Genomic DNA, 22,936 nt, shown 5'->3' with positions numbered 1-22,936 from the left:
AGATTTGATGATGATGCTTCTTGTTTAAAGAGGCCTAACATCGGCTTTGAGACTTGCCACACAAAATCTCTGTTGTAACGTCACTGTTGCTGAGTACAAATGATTCACAGAAAACTGTGCATAAAAATTCTGGTTGCTGTTCCATTTATGTAATTTATTTCAGAGGGCTGGGCAGTAATTCTGACCGAGTGGCTTACTCGTGTAAAGGACAATTTAAATCTGATTTCTAAGCGAGTGTGCGAGACCATCAAACTTGAAGAGATTGCGTTAAGCTTATCAAAATTTTGACAGTGCTTTCTGAGCATTTGATTCAGTGCGCTGTTTCACTAGACAAAGGATCAATTCATCAAAGAGATGACATGGGGTGCTAATCACAGAGTTGTCAACTCTGTGGTAAGCACATGCAGTGGTACAACCCCACTCTTTCAGGACTTTTACTGAAGCCCACCTTCCACATAAAGAGTTAGAATCCAAGACTTCCCACTCAGTTCTGTCTCAAGCGAACATCTTCACAGATAAAACACCTAAGTGAGATTGAAACATTTGAGGAGAGTTTGGAGACAGATAGCACTTTCCACTTCTGCTGATAATTTATCCTCTGTCTCATTATGATATTCGTCCTGACTTGTCTCACTTATCACAAACAAAACCAGCATCTGAATAGTTCTCCTCCAGATTCAAGATCTGAATTTTCTAGCATACGACACACTTCATCAGTAGAAAGGGAATTGGTCAGGCTTAAATGGTGCAGTAATGTAACGTGCCAATACTGAGAGTCTATGCACAACCTTCAGTTCGCAGTAGTAAAATACACCAGTCAAAATTTTAGTCGAAACCTGGCAAAAATCCCAGCAGGAGTGTAAGTAAGGAAATGATCCAGGACGTCCGATCCGCGTTGGGCACCTGACTACTATTTGAAGACTATGACGATCACCATCACCACTGTGGTAATCAATAAAAAGGTCAATGATGTCAAGAAAATCATTCATGATTATTACCTGTAGAGATAAATCAGTGCAGAACAATTTTGATCACTATTCCAGTTGTTTAAATCTACAAACTGAGCTAACCTAGGCCATGTACAGAAAAAATCACAGTAAATTTCCTGTCATAACAATTGCTCAGCAGATGATATTTTATCCAACCCTTGAAGTGCACGAAAACTTACCCTTTGTGTACCTGAGGTTAGTGATGTCCGCAACATCCCCTGGGGTCTTAAAACAAAAGTAACCACTTACTATGGGGTGTAAGTTACCTGCTGCTTAACTACTTAGTGGAAGAACTTCCTCTTGTTGGAAAGATGCCCACCCAGCATTCCCGAAGAGATATTATGACAAAACTGGTAGTAAAACAGCCTCCCAGAAAGTGAATTCGACAAAACAGTATTTACATTTTTTAAAATGAAATCTTGATATTTACAAACTACTTTTCCTGCTAAATGTTTAACATCACACCAACTCAAGCAGGTTTCTGGCAACGATGGTATGCGAAAGGGCTAGGAATGGTAAGAAAGTGACTGACCTCCCAACTCTTATGAAAATCGAACTTAGTGATCTATACTGAGGTTTCTTTTTTTTCTTCCACAACATTATTTCTGGTCAACAGCTAAGCCAAACCATTTACATCATTTCTGCCAAAGTGAATCTCGCCCTGTCAATTTCTTTCAGTACCAAGCGAGTTTTATCTCTAGAGACATCCTCAGCCATAAAAAGGAACAATCTCGAAGAGCATAGACATAAAAACCGGGCGCCTTGGCCATGCGGTCGGGGGCGCGCAGCTGTGAGCTTGCATCCGGGAGATAGTGGGTTCGAACCCCACTGTCGGCAGCCCTGCAGATGGTTTTCCATGATTTCCTATTTTCACACCAGGCAAATGCAGGCGTTGTACTTTAATTAAGGACGGGGCCGCTTACTTAATGCTCCTAGGCCTTTTCTAACCCACTGTTACAATAAGACCTACTGACCTCGCCCCTCCCTCACAGGTCATAGAGTTACTCAGCTAAACTCATGACACTGCATAAACCCAATCTAGTACTAAAATTCTCACACAAGCAGGTGACTGAATCCTACCCTTACACCATGAAATTAGCCTACCAATGTACATATAGAAACAAAATCAATGCAATACTCCGGAGATAAAACAATATTTTGGCCATTTTGGCAATTTTTTTTTACTGAAATTGAAAGGATCGGGTTTCTTCTTTCTTGTCAAAAAGTTATTTCGTTGAATACAAACCATTTATCACTTTAATAATGCTTAGTTTGCCAGTCTGCACACAGCAGAAATGGACGTGGCATCTGCTGAACTGCTCTGTTAGGTAATGATGTCATTGTCATGTTTGATGTCATTACCATGTTTGATGTCATTGTCATGTTTCCATTCAACCAAATATGCCCGTTCTTTGCAATTACGCATCCATGGAATGGGCCAAAAGGCCCCCCGCACCCTTTCTCCCGATATATTTGTATAGACTGAATGAATTTATAAAGCACGTTGCGGACTAATATTTCAGTACTTGACTGTCACTGAGCAACATTTTATTCTTGTAATGGTATTCCTGATGGTACTGCAATAGTGACGACAACTATAAGTTTTGTTATTTTTGTATGTTAAATCTTTTTTGTGGGTTCTCTTGTAGTAGCCAGTCCGTTTACTTTTGTGAAGTACGCATGCAAGTAATGTCTTGTAGTTGCGTATCAAGATACTGTTATTATTGAAAGACAGTGTGCTGTAATAATTGATAGCTTGTATTCAAGGGAATAAACAATATGCATAAACATAAATCAGCCTTAGCTAAGCAACAAATTGCTGAACTTTCGATAGGAAAGAGATGGGCATCAGCTATTACCGGACAGGAGTCTCCATTGAAGAAATCAGGGACAAAAGGCCATGAAATGTTATTGGAATCAGATTGTTCTCATCAGGAAAGTGTCGCATCAACTTCAAGCCATGTAAGTCGTACACCTATACCCAACAATCATGACATGACAGAAACTACAATCCCCATAACTTCAACACAGGAAAGGTAGCATTATGAAAAACAAAATGCAGGTGAATGATTTTCCATTTTTTGGAAGAGGAGAAGAAGAAGAAGAATAATATGATGATGCTTGTTGTTTAAAGGGGCCTAACACTGAAGATCATCGGCCCCGAGAAGAAGAAGAAACAAGCTTCCAGGAAGGGAAGAAAAAACATACAGTTCTGGTGACTTTTAGGTAATGAATCAGGAAGAAAACGTCACTTGAACTTTGATTTAATTTTCCTGCCAATTGTAAATTTTACACTTAAATCCCATTTTTCTCCCATAATATTCAGACAATTGTAACAAAATTTGTATGGTATATGTATAAAACCAATATTAAAAAAACTGTGTATGTAATTTTTGATTGCAGAATTTTTTCTAGTAGAGATTTTTAAGTCCTAAATTTTGGAACATAAAAATTACACAAACTTTAGTACGATATATCTCCTGATATAAATTATGTACAGAAAAATCGATATGTAGTGCTTTTAAAAGACGTATTATCCACCTAATTACAAATTTACATTAACATGTTAATTAAATTTAATAAAAAAAATCGAATTAAAAGTTCAAAAAAATTCAAACAATTTATTTTTTTGGAAAAACTATGAATTGTATATGAATGAAATTTTCATGATATCTCTACTTTTATGTAGGTGACATTCCCACAAAGTTTCATGAAATCCATGCATTAGGTAAAAATATATTTTTATCTCCGGAGCGTCGCCTTAAGATAGGTGAGAATAATGCTTGTTATTTAAAGCGGCCTAACATCTAGGTCATCGGTCCAATTAAGAAAAGATTTTTCACACCTGTTGTGTGGGTGTAAGCTCTCTCTGAAGAATCTCACTCATCCTTGGTTTAACAGCTGTAGGTGTTGACTCCCTTTGAGACACATCTTCCGAGGAAGCAATATAAGAGCCCAGATTTCTAACTCGTATTGAGCGAGTTGAACTTGTTTTTGCAGAAAAGTCTGATTCGGAACCATCGTCAACTGAAAAAAAAGAACAATGACTTTACTTAAATCCACCAAACTTCAAAAACCTTTACAGTTTACTGTGAGCACTTTACATTTTTTCCATTAACTTAGTTATTTTTAGTGATATTATAGGAAAGGGCTAGAACTGCGAAGGAAGCAGCCCCGGCCTTAACTACGGTTCAGCCCAGCATTTGTCTAGCGTGAAAATGAGAAAACATGGACAACCCTTATCAGAGCTGCCAACAATGTGGTTTGAACTCACTTTCTCTCGCATGCAAGCTCACAAGTATGTGACCCGCATCGAGTAGCCAACTCTCTTGGAGGCATTAGTATATAACAACCTCTCTATCCTACTTTTTTTCTCTCATTCAGCATACAACCCTATCCTCTGAGGCCTCTTATGACAATTAATATTCAAAACATGGATCTATGTTACATTTACCTATAGCCTATGTACTAACAGGACACAGACAAGATATTTGAAGGTTATTACCAAAAAAGAAGATTATGTAAATCATCAGGCTCTTCAGCAACTATCACAACTAGTGGCAGAATCTGCATTGTGGCTCAACTGTCACCATTTCATTCACCACTAACAACTGAGGACTGCCACTAGGGCACTTGAATTTTTGTAATATCATTCTCAAATTTACAAACTGATGTACGTATACTGTCTGTAAAATATGATTAACATGTTTAACCTTTCACACTGGCAAAGTCATAGCAAACGTGTGACCTGGAGGACGAGTACCTAGAGCACTTGGACGTGCTTGCCGAATGGGATACTTTCCACTGTTCACTTTCTTGTCTGCATTTTTTTATGTTAAGACACGACAAGTTGGCTGCTTTTTTAAACATATATATATATATTCATAGTTCAGTCAAATATCTCGCGGTGTAGATTTAATGTATTCATATCACTGTGAAATGTATCAACTCATAATTAGTTACGTCATCCCTTAGCACTCTTTCAAATGACTTCCAGCCTGTAGCCAATGTTAGCAATTGCGTCTCTTTCTACTTGCAACACAAGCCCAAACCATCCAAGTGACTTGCATGACAGATTAGTGCAACGCCAAATTGTTTTCTTACTTCCACATCAGAGGCAAGATCGAATCTAGAGGCACCCGCTGACCATCCCAGCAGCTTTCCAGCTCTGGCAATTAGTCGACATTCTGCTTCTTATTTGGCCGACGAATGTTAACATTCTGTATCACAGAATGAAACATGAGGGACACTGACAACCAATCTTAATTAGTCAGCAAGAATTTTGTAAATGTCCATATATATCTCTACATATATTAAAATAAAGTCATTGACTCCCGTGTACAACAGCTAATCTCAAGAGGCACTGGAAGGAGTTTGATGCGGTTTTCACCATTCTAGCAAGCATTTCTGGAGAAAAGTTTATATATATAAACAACAATCATCTACAACCAATGGAAACTGAGCAGTAATGACTTCAGTGAAGGAAGTCTAAGAAATACCTGTCATCTGTCCACCTTTCTAGCTTACGCTGGCTAAATTGTTAAAGATAAATCTATACTATAAGGGTAAGAATTGCTCAGCATAGTAAGTTCTAAAAAAGAGTCTGTGATAGCATATATCTACTTTTAACAGACAACCCACTATAATTCTTTTTATGTTACAATTTCAGTGAAAGATATCAAATTTAAAACAACTTTTAAATTAATCAGTTCATCCATACCTAACTAAACAATTTATTCACCTCAAATAACTAACGTAGATTAAAATGTAATTTAAAGAATGTTATTTTCAAATATATATTGTTGTTATCATTTTTTTTTTTTTTTTTTTTTTTGCACAATCTCTATTCTGAAGTATGGACATTTAAATGATCAGCTTCAGAGAGAGTGAGAAGAATGCAAATCAGGAGGAAAACCTCTGACACAAACTATCAACACCTTCACCCAGCAGCTAACACTCTAACAGTCGACTTCAGAAAAGTGTGGATGTGGTGGGAGTTACGTTATTGATTCAATTCACCCGACTTTTCTGTATTTCGTCTGTGAATATATCATTCCACAGTCCGTTTAGAGTTTATGTGATAATTTGATGTACCTCGACTTTTCTTCCTTCTTTTTTTGCTACTTGCTTTACGTCGCACCGACACAGATAGGTCTTATGGCGACGATGGGACAAGGAGGGGCTAGGAGTGGGAAGGAAACGGCCGTGGCCTTAATTAAGGTACAGCCCCAGCATTTGCCTGGTGTGAAAATGGGAAACCACGGAAAACCATTTTCAGGGCTGCCGACAGTGGGATTCGAACCTACTATCTCCCGAATACTGGATACTGGCCGCGCTTAAGCGACTGCAGCTATCGAGCTCGGTTTTTCTTCCTTCAGTCTGTGGACATTTAGTTTCGCAGGCTAAACAATCGAGTTGAGATTGGTGGGTGGGGGTTGAGGAGGGATCTGTATGGAGTTTCGTTGTTAATTTCATGCACTTCGCTTTTTTAAATTCCAACTGCGAATATTTCCCTGCACATGTTACTAAATAATAATAATAATAATAATAATAATAATAATAATAATAATAATAATAATAATAATAATAATAATAATATTGTTCCATATGAAATCTACGTTACTGTCAATATGATCCACATGACAAAAAATAATAAAATAAAAACCTTAAAAATTGTTAAAAATACGCCATATAGGAACTAAAATATTGACAAATGATGCTTAATCACAAAACTTATAAACCTTAAAACTCATTAAAATGTGTCAAATAGACACTAAAATATTAAGATATGATGCATTTATCAAAAATCACAAAAATCATGTTCATATAACAAAAAATTCCACAATTCGTACACATAATGTATAAGCATACATTTTTAACCCCTAAGAAAGAACATACAAACAGATTAACTTCTGGACCCTAGTAATAACATCAATAATAAAGCCAAAGTACAATTAAAAGTAGCCGTTGACATCAACCAGAAAATGACATAACGGGAAATTACCGACAAACTAGCCAGCTGGCCTCAGCCAAATGACAGAGCATTACACCATCTCTCACTCCCTGATGGATTAGCAGGTGGGGAGCACTTAGAGATGCATAGCTGTAAGCTTGCATCCAGGAGATAGTGGGTTCAAACCCCACTGTCAGCAGACCTGAAGATGGTTTTCCATTGTTTCCCATTTTCACACGAGGCAAATCCCGGGGGCTGTATCTTAATTAAGTGCATGGCCATTTCCTTCCCACTCTTAGCCATTTCCTATCTCATTATCGCCATAAGACCTATCGGTGTCGGTGCAACGTTAAACATATTCTTAAAAACAATAAACCCTATATCATAACCGGCTTTGAATTCAGGAAATCTGTTAGGAATATGCGGGTATTACAGGGATTTTTTTTTATAATACCAATCACTATCTGATCTGTAGTGAATTAAGTATCTCAAGGCTAGAGAAAGTGAAATCCATCTGCTGACTAATAAATGTGGAAAATTAGAAGTATATGGATATGATCAGTGAAAAGTTCCAAACAACGGACAGTAAGTAGGTTTGAGATATATAAAGAGAATACGTGGCATACACGGGTGCTGTAGTAGAAACAGCAAGGGGATGCCTAGGAACAACTACCGTATTTCACGGCATAATCGTCGCCACCGCGTAATCGTCGCATCCTTTATTTTCAATACAAAAATCGGACTTTAAACCTTTAATTACATAATCGTCGCACGTCCACATTTTGTTCACTAATCTGGTTAAAAGGTAAATGGAACTGAAACGTAAGTTGCACATGAATGCGCAATTTAAATACGTGTATGGTTTATGGGCAATTTGGCAACACAGTCACGTTTGCGACATGTTGCACAATGTATAAATAAATAATACCGGTATATGTACGACGCATGGCTTACCGGTAGACTATCGGCAGTTTGACAACGTGGTCGCGAGACAGTGTACTATTTATTCACCACCTACATATTATGCTTACCGGTAGGCTATCGGCAGTTTGACAACGTGGTCCCGAGACAGTGTACTATTTATTCGCCACCTACATATTATGAGTTCCCATTTGAAATACGTAAGGCTGTAATTATCGCTTATCGGCAACGTCGCCAGGAAATACCGGCTAGGTAGGTTGAATGGACCTCGAACCAGCCCTCAGATACAGGTAAAATTCCCTGACCCGGTCGTGAATTGAACCCGAGGCCTCCGTGTAAGAGGCAAGCACGCTACCCCTACACCATGGGGCCGGCTCCTGTGTTATTGCGCACGAAGTGAAATCCAAGACGATAACGCAGATTTCCACGGAATTATTCAGCCGAATTATTTACGATGTCTCAGTTGTCATCGCTAGACTCTTATCTTACTACTACGTCATAAGTGTCCGGGCATGGGATGAAAACTTTTATCCAAGCAGTCAAGATAATTATTATCCAATGCTATTAAAGTTTTATTTTATAAACTCGTCAGTAATGTAATGTAAAATCATCAATAACTGGGAAGAAATATTAACCTAATTACCGTATGTTTAAAAGAAATTGAAAAAAATGAATGTTTGTTACTGACGTCTCGGAATACAGTCAACAACTATACAGTAGATCTACACCGAGCTAGCTAGAGCTCCGGTTTGCGAGCTTTGCGCAAGCGCAGTAGTGTGTCGCAACCAACGAGCTAAACTGATAAATTGTTGCATGCTTCCTTGCTGCCTAACAGTATTGGCTGCTCTGGAATGTACAGATCACAGATGCATTTATTTGTTTCAGATTTACGTGATTACTGTATACATGTGTGCGTGATAATTTAAGTTTTTAATTTGTGTTTCGGGTGTTTGCAGAAATAATTTGTTTTAATAGTGAACAATTACGGAAAGTCATTTATATCGCAAAACATTAACGTGTGAAGCATTTCTAAGCGATTATGGGTAAATATAGAAACTATTCTGCGGGCTTCAAGCTAAGCGTAATTGCCTTCGCTGAACAGCACGGGAACAGAGCTGCAGAAAGAAAATTTTCTGTGAGTGAAAAGTTGGTGCGTGACTGGCGGAAAGTAAAAAACAAGCTAAAAAGCACAAACCCTTCTAGACGCGCGTTTAGAGGTCCTAAAACAGGGAAGTTTCCTATAATTGACGAAGAAGTGTTTAGGTACGTCAGTGAAATACGTAACAATGGCTGCAGTGTATCATATGAAATGTTACAAATTAAGGGACAGGAGGTAGCGCGCAAACACAACATACCGGTAACTCAGTTTAAGGCGACTCGTGGGTGGATTAAGGGGTTCATGCGACGACACAATCTGTCAGTGCGAAGGAGAACAACACTAAGCCAAAAGTTGCCTGCTGATTACACGGACAAGATTGTAAATTTTCACCGATTTGTCATACGTTTGCGCAAGGAAACTTCGTACTTGCTTTCTCAAATCGGTAATGCCGATCAGACTCCAATCTTTTTTGATATGCCTCGCAACAGCACTATTGCGCTAAAAGGATCACGGAGTGTATTAATGAAAACCAGCGGTAGTGAGAAGTTGCGATGCACGGCAATGCTAGCCATTACAGCTGACGGGAGAAAGTTGCCGCCTTATATCATTTTCAAGAGGAAAACGATGCCTAAGAATATACAGTTTCCCCGTGGAATTCATGTACGAGTGCAACCAAAGGGTTGGATGGACGTAGAACTCATGCTGGACTGGGTTAAAACTGTGTGGAATAGAAGACCTGGTGCACTACTAAAACAACCAGCTCTGCTTGTTTTAGTTTCCGAGGTCACCTCGTGAACGAAGTGAAGCAAATTCTCACTACAAATAAGACACAACAGATAGTCATTCCTGGTGGCCTAACATCTGCTTTGCAGCCACTAGACGTATGTGTTAATAAACCCTTTAAAGACCACTTACGTCGATTTTACAACGAGTGGATGATGAGCGGCGATCAGCAATTGACGCCCGCCGGAAATATCAGGCGTCCACCCTTGGACTTGTTATGCTCGTGGGTGAAGAAGAGTTGGGATCTTATACCACCTGAACTAGTCTCCAAGAGCTTCAAAAGGACTGGGATTTCGAATGCACTAGACAGTTCCGAAGATGACGCAGTGTGGCAGGGAGACGAAGAATCTGATACTGGTATTAACAGAGGCGAGGACGGCGCATCAGATAGCGAAACCTGCGATAGCGACACCGAAGATTTGGAATAAATTGCGTACCGGTAAGTCCGCATTTCACAACAAAGCGATAATTTTGCAAGTGTAATATTTTAACTTTAATACTCAAATTAATGACAAATTAACTTAATACGTTCATTTTTATTTTCAGGTTGGAAAAACGTTCGCTGAATTGTAGCGAAAAATTATGAATTTTGTTTTAGACTATTTTAATTATTTTGATGTATAAACGCGAGTATTACGTGCATCTTAAATTTGTATCAAATACAATTTAGTTATGAATACATTTCTTGAGTAATACAAATACTGGTATTAAATACTCATCGTATAATGGTCGCACCCTACAATTTTTTTCGAAAATTTTGGTATAAAAAGTGCGACGATTATGCCGTGAAATACGGTATGTATAAAGATGGGGAAAAGCATAACCAGCTTGTAAATCTAAAAGGTAGGCATATCAGAAATGGCTCCAACAAGGACTAGTCAAAGACAGGGAATTGTACATTGATGAAAGAAAGAGTGAAACAAATAGTAGTTGAATTCCAGAAGAAGTGTGGAAAGATATTGCTAATAACCAGGAAAGGCTCGGTCAAACAGCAGGGAATCCCTTCCGGACAGTAATAAATAATCTTAGGAAGGGAGGGAATAAGAAAATGAATAGTGTTTTAGGTAAATCAGAGAAACTCATAATAGATCCCAAGGAATCACTGGAGAGGTGGATGGAATATTTTGAAAATCTTCTCAACGTAAAAGGAATCTTCCTGGTGGCGTCGCGAACAACCAAGCTCATGGGGAGGAAGACAATGATATTGGCGAAATGATGCTTGAGGAAGTGGAAAGGATGGTAAATAAACTCCATTGTCATAAAAGATGAAATTAGACCTGAAATGCTCAAGTACAGTGGAAGGCATTGATGAAATGGCTTCATAGAATAATAAGATCAGCATGAAGTGTTAGTAACGTACCTTATGATGGGACAAAAGCAGTAACTGCACCTATCTACAGGCAAGGATACAAGAAGGATTGCAACAACTATCGAGGTATCTCAATGATCAGTATACCAGGCAAGGTGTTCAGTTGTTGACAGAAAGTTGGATGAAAACCCGTGTGGTTTCAGACTACAGAGGGACTGTCAGGATCAGATTGTCAATATATACCAAGTAATGGAAAATACTATAAGATGAATAGATAGTTATGTTTCATAGATCCAGAGAAGGCATATTTTCTAAGACTAAACTGATGTCCATAGGTAGGAAATCCAAGAGAATTCAACATCAGATTGGGGATACAAAGCTGGAATAGATAGATAATTTCAAATATTCAGGATGTGAGTTCTCCCAAGATGGTACAATAAGTAAGTGAGAGTGAATCAAGGTGCAGTAAAGCTAATGCAGTGAGTTCGCAGTTGTGATCAACAGTATTCTGGAAGAAGGAAATCAGCTCCTGGACGAAACTATCTTTACATTGGTCTGTTTTCAGACCAACTTCGCCTTACGGAAGTGAAAGCTAGATGAACACATGATATCCTATTCATAAGCTAGATATAACAGACATGAAAGTAGCAAGAATGATTGCTGGTATAAACAGGTGGGAACAATGGCAAGAGGGTACTCAGAATGAGGATATAAAGACTAAGTTAGGATTGAACTTGATGGATGAAGCTGTACTAATAAACTGGCTTCGGTGGTAGGTTAAAAGTGAGTGAATGGAGGAGGATAGGTTACCCAGAAGAATTATGGAGTAGAGGGAGACCAAGGCCACTATGGTTATGCTCAGTTTCTAATGATTTACGGATAAGAGATATAGAACTAAGTGAGGCCAGAAAACTAGTTACTAATAGAGCATTGTGGCGGCGATTAGTAAATTCACAGATGCTTGCAGACTGAATGCTGACAGGCATAACAATCTATAATGAAGACATATGTATGCATGCTATAATAGGAGGCTTCTCTTTTTTAGTAAGGGCCGTTTGAAAATAACTACACAATGAAAGACAACTTTCAAACACCGCATTTATTTGCAGATTCAACATACTTTAGTCTATTTTTCAACATAGCTGCCAAGTTTGTTTAAACACTTAGTATATCTTACAACTAAGTATTCAAGTATTCAAGTATCTTCAAAGAAACTTGCCGCCTGCTCCGATAACCATGAATTCACAGCTGTTTTCACTTTGTTGTTATCATTGTAGTGTGTAGCTGAGGTGATGTTTGAGGTGGCGGTATACATGGTAATCGCTCGGCACAAGGTCAGGGCTGTACGGTAGGTGGTCTAAAACTTCCCTGCCAAAGTGTCCAATAAACCTCGGGTCTGAGCTGCAGTGTGAGGTCTTGCATTGTCATGGAGAAGGTCTATTCCCTTTGTCAGCATGCCGCGTCTTTCAAAGCTCTCTCAAGGTTTGGCAGTAAGCATCCGCATTAATATTGGTTCCTCGTTGTATGAAGTCGACCAACAAAACACCACGCCTATCCACGACACGGATGCCATGATCTTGCGCTGGGACAGATTCTGTTTGGCCTTCACCTTTGCAGCGAATGTGTGTGTCTATATTCCATGCTCTGTTGCTTTGATTCAGGCGTGATATGCGAAACCCATGTTTCGTCTCCTGTTATGATCTGACTCAACATGTCACCACCTTCTTCAGCATAACGAGTCAAAAATGTCATCAAACACTCAAATATTTTGTTATTTTGGTCCTCCGTTAGGAGTTTAGGGACCCAATGGGAGCTCAGTTTCCTAAAGTTTAGGTTTTCAGAAACAATTTTGTAAAGCACTGACCTAGACCCATCAGGAAAGGCATCTGAGAGAGCTGTTATTGTGAAGAGTCTGTCCTCATGATTCTTTGCTTCAACTGAAGCCACCAAATCGTCTGTGATCAGAGATGGGCGACCAGAGCGGGCCTCATCATGGACGTTGTCACGGCCATCTTTGAAGTCTCGTACCTACTTACACACTTTGCCTTCACTCATAGCATTAGCAGCGTACACTTTGCAAATCTGTCGGTGAATGTCTGCAGCAGACAGGTTCCTTGCCGACAAAAACCGTATCACTGACCGAACCTCGCAGAGGGCGGGCGAGTCTATAATCTTGAACATTAGAGCTAGCACAGAACAGAACCGTACAGGTTAGCAACAGAGCTGCAACTGAGCACCGTTGTTCCCGAGGCATGCCGGCACACGACGCACGGGTTCGTTGCGAAGTGCGCATGCGAACTACTAGTGTCTACAACAAAACGGACCTTACTTTTTAAAAAAACACGCCTCGTGGCTTCTAAATTTCAAACACTTAACATTAGTAAAGCTTCTGATACAGTAAACCATAACAACCTCAGAAAGCTTGTTGATGAACACAAGTTTCTTTCTTTATGATAAAATAACTCGATTTGACGCTTCATAGGAGCCAATTTTGGATCCAATTCCTCTTAGTTTTAGTTGGGTTATTTTCACTTTTCATAGCTTTCATTATGCCTGCACCAAAAAAATGCAGAAAAGAAATCGAACACAGAACTCCATCATTTATATTAGCATCCCACACCACCATGCCCTTGAAAAAGTGGAAGAGATTGCTTGCTACTTTTCTCTGTCCAACTGTAAGCAGATGCAAACTGTCACCCTGGATGATAAAATGAGCTGATGAACTGTTCGGCTACATCCTTAAACTCATTTTCATCAAGCTGGCTGAAGTACAGGATATACTTTGTCGATGGACTTCCATTTTTATTTTGCTCTTAGTGAGGCCGCACAGCGGAGGCGTCAACATCTGCAACGCAACATGAAAAAACGACTAACTTGTTTGTCGCACTCGTGATGCAGACTTGAACCCGCACCCCGGAGAAGCATGTGTCTGCATCAATACGCTATGCATTATCAGCTGTTAACGTGGCCTCCTCGAGTGAAGATGATGTTTTGCTGTACATGTGGTTGAAATTGCGTAACAAGAGGAAAAGGAAATGGATTCACGATTTTAATATGTCATGTGCTCAGCATGGTGCTTATACCTTAGCGCATGATTTACTAAAAGATCCGGTAAAATTCCAGTCATACTACCGAATGTACCCCGAAAGCTATACAGAACTTCTTCAGAAAATTTCTCTATTATTAGGAAAACAAGACACAAACTACAGGAAGGCTATAAGTCCTGATGAAAAGCTACTTATAACACTAAGGTAAGTTCAAAGCTTAGAATAATAATTTGTTATTAAAAAATTAAATTATTTATTAGATAATGAACAGAGCTGTGAAACTGTTCATACTGACAAAGTATATAAATAATATGTGTACAATGTTTTGGTTTTTTCACTTATAACTCTATACCATATAGTGCTGTCTTTGTAACTACGCCTTATCAGTATGAGTGACCTCGTTCTTCCTCGCTTTCTTTTGGTAAATTCACCGCATACGATAATGGTGAGACAGTATATGAGGAGCCCGTCTGCCTACCACCGTATTGCAATACGGAAGTTGAAAGATGGGAATGAGTATCACTACACTGAACATTCCTGGCTGATCTGTAGAGCATGTCATTTAATTTTTGCTGCACAAACAACTTAAATGAGCTTTTAGCTGCAGGTGATAATTTAGCCACATCTGGTAGCAGGCTTTTGAAAAACAACTCATCTGGGTTATTACACTCCGCTTCAGCCGTATGTTTTGCTTTCATCTGAATATATGAAGAGAAAACTTCAACATCCATTGTCGTGGCACTTCTTTTTGTATCTCTTCTACGTGTTCGAGGTAGCGGCTGCATAATTTCTTGAGCACTATTCTCCTCATCGTTTTCTTCTGTCATGGCCACTGATGATGGTTGTTCCCCTGTAGCAGATTGCTCCTCTTCATACGGGTTTTCTACGTTTCCCACTTGTCTTCTTGATTTCGTAAATGATGTCAAAAACGCCAAGTAGTCTGCAAGATAGTAGGGCTTTTTGGTTACTGCTGCTGAACCACTGGTAGGAGCTTGCCTTAAGTATCTGTACCAACAGTTCCTACAGTTTCTCCATTTGTCTTTGCAGGTGGCCACTGCAATGAGAAAATACACTTATTACTATTATTACTATTATTATTATTATTATTATTATTATTATTATTAATTTTTATTTATTTTATTTCATATAAAAGATGTCCTTGAGGGCAGAGCCCTATAGTAGGACTATACATACAATAGCTATACCAAGGAATGCTTATTAACACATAAGAAAAATTCTCAACAAACATTTAATAACAAAAACAGTACAGTTCAATGATATTAAATTTATAGAATGTATGTATATGAGTACAATTGTCAATAGTTTAATTTGGCTAAAATAATCTTTTACAAGCTTTTTAAAATTTAATTTAGCAGTAATAGTATTCATGGTCCTTTATTTCCAGGTACTTAGCTACTGGCAACAGCTTCAAATGCTTGAGCTTTCAGTTTAAAAGAGGAGAAACAACAATCGGCAAAATTGTGGATGAAGTATGTTCGACAGTATGGACAACACTTCAACCTAAGTTTATGCCTGCACCCTCAAAGGAGTTATGGGAGAATATTTCCGAAAGATATTTGGAACTCTGGAATATGCCTAACTGCATTGGTGCCATAGACGGGAAACACGTTTGTATCCAGTGTCTGAGAAACAGTGGCTCATCCTTCTATAACTACAAGGGCTATTTTTCTATTGTTCTATTAGCTTTGGTTGATGCAGATGGGCTTTTCATTGTTATCGAAGCTGGTGACTATGGCAGAAATAGTGATGGTGGCATGTTGCAAAACTCAGCTTTAGGAAGAAACCTTCAGCAGAGCACACTGAATATACCTGATCCAAAGAGGCTACCAAAAGATGATGATCACTGTTCACCATTTCCTTATTTTTTCATTGGTGATAAAGCTTTCCCATTACAGAAGCATATCATGAGACCCTATCTTCGAAGAGAACTTACAAATGAAAGGCGGATTTTTAACTATAGGCTTAGCAGAGCTAGAAAGAGTGTTTTGGAATGCTTGCTTCTAAATTTAGAGATCTCGGTACAGCTATAGCCTGCAAAACTGATAAAATAGACAACATAATACGAGCAATTTGTGTCCTGCATAACTTCATTAGCCTAAAAGATGGAGTTTTTAGTGAACCGAGTGTAACAGATAAGGACGAAAATACTGACAATACGATGTGTGTGTTGCAGAGATTGCAACCCTGCAACAGAAGAGCAACAGTTGAGGCTGTTGAATTAAGAAATCACTTGTGTTCTTACTTTATGAAACCAAACGTAGCCCTTTCTTGACAGAATAAGTACGCTATAGAATAAATATAAATATAGCTGCACTATACATTATCAGTAATTCTGGTTGCGCAAGTAATGTTTATTCTTACATAATTAAACATGTCATTACTGTACATAGACCTAATTAATAAATATGTTTCTGAATATAAGTTACTTACCATTTAAATTTAATTCTTTGGACACTGCATGCCACGCTTTATCCACCTCGTTCTTATTTGAATGTCCTGGTAGCAAATAATCATATATTATTCGATATTTCTCCACGGATTGCATTAATTTAATGTTGATTTGTTCTTCATTCATGCTGGCACTGCTCAGAAAAAGCAGGAACAGAACTATACGAGAAAATGTTTGCTTAAGACATGACGCATAGAAATGGAACATGCAGTGTCTTATCGCCCGTGTCTGCAGCAGGATGCTGATAATATCATCAAGACGCAGACCGGTGTGTGGCGATTTTTGTTTTTCCATTGCTTATCACTGTGCTCCTTTCTGGTGTGTCATGTCTCTGTATCGGTGACATGACTTAGCATCAAAATGGGTATGTATCTTTATCTGAATTATTGACAGAAGGTAGCGATCCACCACCACCACCCTTCCAATTCGGATCCTAAAATACAGGTCATCAATGTTTCCAGCATGCTATCACTCAGAGAATCAACCCACCATGATGCCACTGTAAGAACGGGTGGGAAAACAAAATGCGCGGAACATGTGCGTGCTACTATTCAAAAAGCAAGCCTTCATATTCTATCCAGCAATAGTGAATGGTCCCATCCAGCAGCAGGATAAGGAATTGTAACACAGCCATTCATGTTTACCAGAAAATACACAAAGTATTTCAACCGTGCAACAATGTATTTGTAAAGAAAACCAAAACTCGGTGCTGCTCAGGATCCACATATGGTAGTAAATAAGGCACCCCAAGCAACATTTTGGCACCATGTTGAATGTGTTAAATCCACAACCCAATTGTCCTCAAATATATCAATATGTTCATGCTTGTCAAAAGTGTAGTGGTTTATTGTACCCAGTCCTTACACCTGTTTTGCGTAACATAAATCAAAATATACATATCATCTTTCAACTTAAGTCAGTGCTCTCTATGAAGAGTAGTAATGTCATATTTTGTCCCTTAAAACGATCACATCAGACTATAAGTAAGTATTTTTCTGTCTATATATTTAGAATTTTTTCGTATATATTTCGTTTTTATCTCCAACAAGGTGAATAATCAGGCATTCCATTTTTGTAGAAGTATTGCACTATCTCAACTGAAGTAATTAGCAAGAAAGTTACTATATGAGTACAATACAAACTAGAAAGAAAATACAGTACATATTTCCACACATTAAAAAAACACACACGTATCAAAAGATGTAGAGCAAAATATTTATAAAATTTCAGAAAACCATTTACTACATTGCAAAGTAGTAGTAGTAGTAGTAGTAGTAGTAGTAGTAGTAGTAGTAGTAGTAGTAGTAGTAGTAGTAGTATTGGGCAGCAGTAAATAACCCGAATGAATCTCTGAAGGTGCCAATGACTTCAGGCAGAGTAGCCCCTTTAGTTGGGTGCTGGTCCCCCAGGGAAAGAAACACCATTGAAATCCAGCAGGCAGTGCCTGTTTTCGAAGTTAGATGTGGCCTCATTGAAACCTGGCAGTTAGATATAACATGCCTTTGGGTGCGGCGAGCCAACCGTAATAATAGCCAGTAAGAAGCATCCAAGACCCAATGTCTCATGCTCCAGGCCACTGCCCTCGAGGTGGTAGAAGTGGGATCCCTCGCTGAGTCCGAGGAAAAAACCAACCCTGGAGGGTAAGCAGATTGAGAAAGAAAGAAAGAAAGAAAGAAAGAAAGAAAGAAAGAAAGAAAGAAAGAAAGAAAGAAAGAAAGAAGCATCAAAGTGGAAGAGGACAAAGAGCTAAATTTTTTTTTTTGCTAGGAGCTTTACGTCGCACCGACACAGATAGGTCTTATGGCGACGATGGGATAGGAAAGGACTAGGATTTGGAAGGAAGCGGCCGTGGCCTTAATTAAGGTACAGCCCCAGCATTTGCCTGGTGTGAAAATGGGAAACCACGGAAAACCATTTTCAGGGCTGCCGATAGTGGGATTCAAACCTACTATCTCCCGGATGCAAGCTCACAGCCGCGCGCCTCTACGCGCACGGCCAACTCGCCCGGTGACGAAGAGCTAAGGAGTACCCCAGAAGCAACACACATCTCGTGTCTACATGGAGGTACGATAATAATAATAATAATAATAATAATAATAATAATAATAATAATAATAATAATTAATGATGTGGTCTCAATGTCTTAAGTTACAAAAACTCAGAGAGCAGTTTCCTACATTATCATCATCATCATCATCATCATCATCATCATCATCAACAACAACAACAATAATAATAATAAAAAGAAGACTATTTTTTTATTGAGGTGTAATATGTCTATTCTGCTACACTCATCCCAACTAGAAAGCACTATTGCTGAAGAGATTAAAGGAGAACACAACACAAAAACGAAGTTGCCTCTGAATCAAAGAGTGTATCGGACAGTGTTCAACTATATATTTGCTTTTGCTGTGCGCCGCTCCGCAGGCCGGTGAACTAAGGAAACACGAGTAGCTGTAACGTCACTGCGCTGTAAGCGCTGAGCAAGGCATCCAGTTGATTATTGCAGTACGCGCTCAGCTGCTCTTCCGTTTACTTGAAGTGTTGTTTATTATAATAGTGCGGTGACTCCTTGTCGAAATGCCTTCCTGTAGTGTGTACGGCTGTAACAACACAACGAGTAGAAACCAAAAGTGTAGAGAGAAAGAAATACATTTCCATAGGTTTCCAAATCGAAGTAAGTCGCCTCGAAGGTTTAGCAGTTGGGTACAATTTTGCAAGAGGAAACACTTTTCTCCCGATAAGGGAGCTACTGTGTGCTCAGTGCATTTTAAAAATACAAACTATGATGAAATGCAACTTTTGAAAATGAAGGTGATGCCTACGGTAAAGCTGCAAGGTCTGAAATTGAAGCCAGGGTCTGTTTCTTCAATAAGATGTCTGGCGTCGACAGATGGAGATACTTCTCAGGCAGGAATCCTAATTCATACGGAAGCCGCTTCACAAAATACACTGTGGGAGTACTCGTCAGAAACTAAAAAGAGCAGGACGGAAAGGTATGAGGCTAAAACACGAAGGGAGTTTGCTGACACAGTATTAAATGAAAGTGATAACGATAATGATGTACACGATGCTGAGAATGATACGAGTGAAAATGTTTCACCAGACAGACACAAATGTAGTGTAGAAATACAGTGTGAGTTAGGAAGTGAAATAGCTAGAAAATACTTCGACGTTGCAACTTCCGGCACAGCCTTGAACAGCGACGTAATGAGAGAACAGTTGAATGACAGTTTCTATGAACGAGATGAAAGTGACAGTGAAAGTTATATTAGTGATACTGATAACGAACACACTCAGGATGATGTACATATTACAGGTTCATATTTCTTTGTAGCGGGGACAAGTTTGCTCACACTCTTTGAAATTTGTTACATTTGTAAAAGTAAAGTGAAAAACAGTTCACATTACATTAAAGGGCTATGTTGTGCGTAAAATCACTTTGCGATTGTGGTAATAAAGTCCGTTGGTATTCTCAACCTATGGAAGGAAAGAAACCGGAAGCAAATGTCCTAATATCACCAGCATTATTGTTGTCCGCCATTCTGTTTGAACCTTTTCGGTCATTCTGCAAGTCCATTAACTTACATATGAGCAGTCTATTTGCAAAACCAGCCATCTCCAAATGGTTAAATTTTTTCAGGAGATCGAAAAAACGTAAAAAATCTAAATAAAGAATTTCGAATTATTTGTATTTGCTATATCACTTATAAATAGCATTGAAATGAATGTTACAGAATGCCAATGTTTTATTCGTATAATTATTTGAAATATTTAAAGTTCAAATTTGGAGATGGCCGGGTTTGCACCAAACTAAAGAAACTTAAGGATTGAAAATGTACAAAAAATGCTATAATTAAAAGTTAACTTAAAAATCAATGCAGTAAAAAAAGGCCAATGTATTTACACAAAATGAACAAGAATTAAATTTTCAAAAATTTAACGTTAACAACATGAAACATTAAATTAAACATTAATGCCATTGTCTACACTGTGCTCACATGCATATCCCTCCTCTTCTGGGTTGTTTTGTGGAAGGTTATTTTTATCAGTAAGTTTTTTGTAAAACTTAAACACCTCAACATTTCTCCACTAAGATTCAACATCTTTTGCTTTTAAACTGTTTACTATTTTACCAGCATGTATAACATTTGGATTCATCATCAAAACTTTTTTGCCTTTCTTACAAATGCCTAATTTTGTGCCAACGTCTATTCTGTAATTGGGTTCACCTTGATTTAACACTGAATTGCCTCCTTTTCATTTGGTCAAAATAACCCTTTTCGCAGCAGCAAATTTGAAGTGCCATTTCCCTGTAGGCCTGAAAATAGAAGTACATTCTGTTTTCCAGTCAAGGTTGGGAACATTGTCATCTTTTCCTAGATGAAATAATTTGCCATACTGAGAAAGAACATTATGAAATTCCTCAGGTTATATTAAAGTTTCTATTTTCTTTATTTGTATTTCAATGAGCCAGAAAACTCCATCGGATGGTAAAAATGAATGGCCTGTCACAGGGAAAATTAACTCAATTTGTGACAAACCAAAAGGAGAGCATTGATATCATAACAGAATTTTTGTTCTGCCCCCCACATCCATCAGCAAAACACCTTATAAAATGAAACATTGGACATATCAGTAGTGTTTAGCTTATGATAAAGCGCTGATGCTATTTCATTGCCTTTTTCTGGCCCGTTCAGGTGCCACTTCATTAACATTAGTGTCCATTTTTTCCCAATATAATTATAATAGCTGCTCAGTTGTATGATAAAAACCACAACTTTCCTTACAACAGAACTATAACACCTACAATAGTCACCATGAATAAGATGTTCTTTCCCACACAATTGCTGTGATTCCTCTGCCCTCTAGTGTTAGAGGAGATGGCCAGTATTGCAACTCATAACCATACGCGGACGGCCGTGTTTGCAACTAACTCCAATTTTTGATGAAGTAAATAAGCTGGTTGGAGGCCAAACTTGCAGCTAATAGTTTGCTACCTTGTGTAAAAGTGGACAGAGAACACATTCAGCACAAAAAGTGGATTTCAGTTTTTTTGGGAGATGGCCGGTTTCGCAAATAGACGACTCACATCGTATCGCGAACTGTATATGATAGAGTTATTCATAGAGTAACTGGTCCGATAGTGGAGGGTGCTTGCGATCAAGAAAGGACTAATGTTATTGATTGTTTGAAAAGCAGTGCCAAACCCATTTGGTTAGCCGGTGATGGCCAGTACGATTCTCCCGGCTTTTCAGCCAAATATTTAGTGTATTCACTAATGGATATAAATACAGTCCGCATAGCTCATTTGGAACTTGTTCAGAGAGTGATGGTGAAAGGCGATCTTGAAAGGGCTGCGTGTGAAATCGCGAAGAGGAAGATTGTACAGGAAGAAAATTGTAATATAAAACTCTTCCTTTCCGATAGACACAAAAGAGTAAGGTATTTACTGAGAACGCAGTATCCTGATATTGAAAATGAATTTGATGTTTGGCACATTATCCAGAAGTCTAATGAAAAAGATGAAAGTTCTCGATAAAAATCATCCAGAAGTTCAAGTGTGGAAGGCCAGTATAAATAATGATTTATGGTGGGCAGCACAAACATGTAATGAAAACAGTTCTGTGTTAATCGATAAATTTATGTCAATTTTGCACACGTAAAAATTGAGCATAAGCGGTTAGAAGACGGTGAATGGAAATCCTGTGAGCACGATACATTAACGGAGGAGGAAGAGAGAAAGAAAATGTGGATTAAAAGAAATTCAAGTTCGTATAAAGCCTTGAAGAAAGTAGTTTTAGACAAATCTTTTTTAAAAGGTGTAGAACATATAAAACACTACGTTCACAACGGAAGCCTAGAAAGTTATCACAACCTTTGTTTGAAATACACTCCTAAAAGAGTTCATTTCTCGTACAGAGGCTTAAAGCTCAGGTCAGTGATTGCTGCATTGGACTATAATTGGAACATCAATAAATTGAAAGCTGGTATCAAAACTCAGTACTCAAAATCAACAGGAGCCTGGGTGATAAAATTCTGTTTTAATTTCATTTTTTCATTTACAGCTTGAAGCCCACATAGGTGCCATCGGGTTCCGGAAATGTGTTCCTTATCCCTTTCAGACCGAGTACGCACAATTGTGCGGTTTCGTATTTTAGTTATCCCTGACCGTATTTGATGTTTTTTCGGCGCTACACCGGACTGCAGTGATTGTGCAGGACACGTGGCGTGTATTTCAATTGATTTTAGTATGCGCTTGACCGCCAGGGCGAAGGAAGAAGAGTTTAAAAAGCACAGTTGATCGGCGAGATGGCAGGAAGCAGTAGTGCCGAAAGTAAGTATTTATTTACTGCGTTTATATT

At 38.5% G+C, this 22,936-nt stretch overlaps 2 protein-coding genes across 4 annotated transcripts in view; both read right to left on the bottom strand.

The window, feature by feature from the left end:
* The window catches only part of LOC136864608 (delta(14)-sterol reductase TM7SF2), a 378,438-nt gene that overhangs the window by 267,046 nt on the left and 88,456 nt on the right, over positions 1-22,936 (bottom strand). For all 3 annotated transcript variants that reach the window (XM_068225883.1, XM_067141843.2, XM_067141844.2), the window contains exon 4: positions 3,835-4,016. In XM_068225883.1, coding sequence (XP_068081984.1) covers positions 3,835-4,016 — 182 coding nt within the window. The remainder of the gene's footprint in view (positions 1-3,834; positions 4,017-22,936) is intronic.
* On the bottom strand, positions 14,485-16,697 carry LOC137498627 (uncharacterized). The gene is made up of 2 exons (XM_068226493.1): positions 16,553-16,697; positions 14,485-15,155 (listed from the first exon to the last, which is right to left on the bottom strand). Exons 1-2 carry the CDS (start codon positions 16,695-16,697, stop codon positions 14,485-14,487), a joined length of 816 nt encoding a protein of 271 aa, XP_068082594.1.

This window comes from Anabrus simplex, chromosome 2 (genome assembly GCF_040414725.1).
Source record: "Anabrus simplex isolate iqAnaSimp1 chromosome 2, ASM4041472v1, whole genome shotgun sequence".
Taxonomy (NCBI): domain Eukaryota; kingdom Metazoa; phylum Arthropoda; class Insecta; order Orthoptera; family Tettigoniidae; genus Anabrus; species Anabrus simplex.
This window is presented reverse-complemented; position numbering and strand designations above follow the sequence as displayed.

Coding starts and splice junctions, on each gene's coding strand:
- LOC137498627 (XM_068226493.1), bottom strand. CDS start 16,697: ATGAATGAAGAACAAATCAACATTAAATTAATGCAATCCGTGGAGAAA. Junction 15,156..16,552: donor CAAAGAATTAAATTTAAATG/GTAAGTAACTTA, acceptor TTCTCATTGCAG/TGGCCACCTGCAAAGACAAA.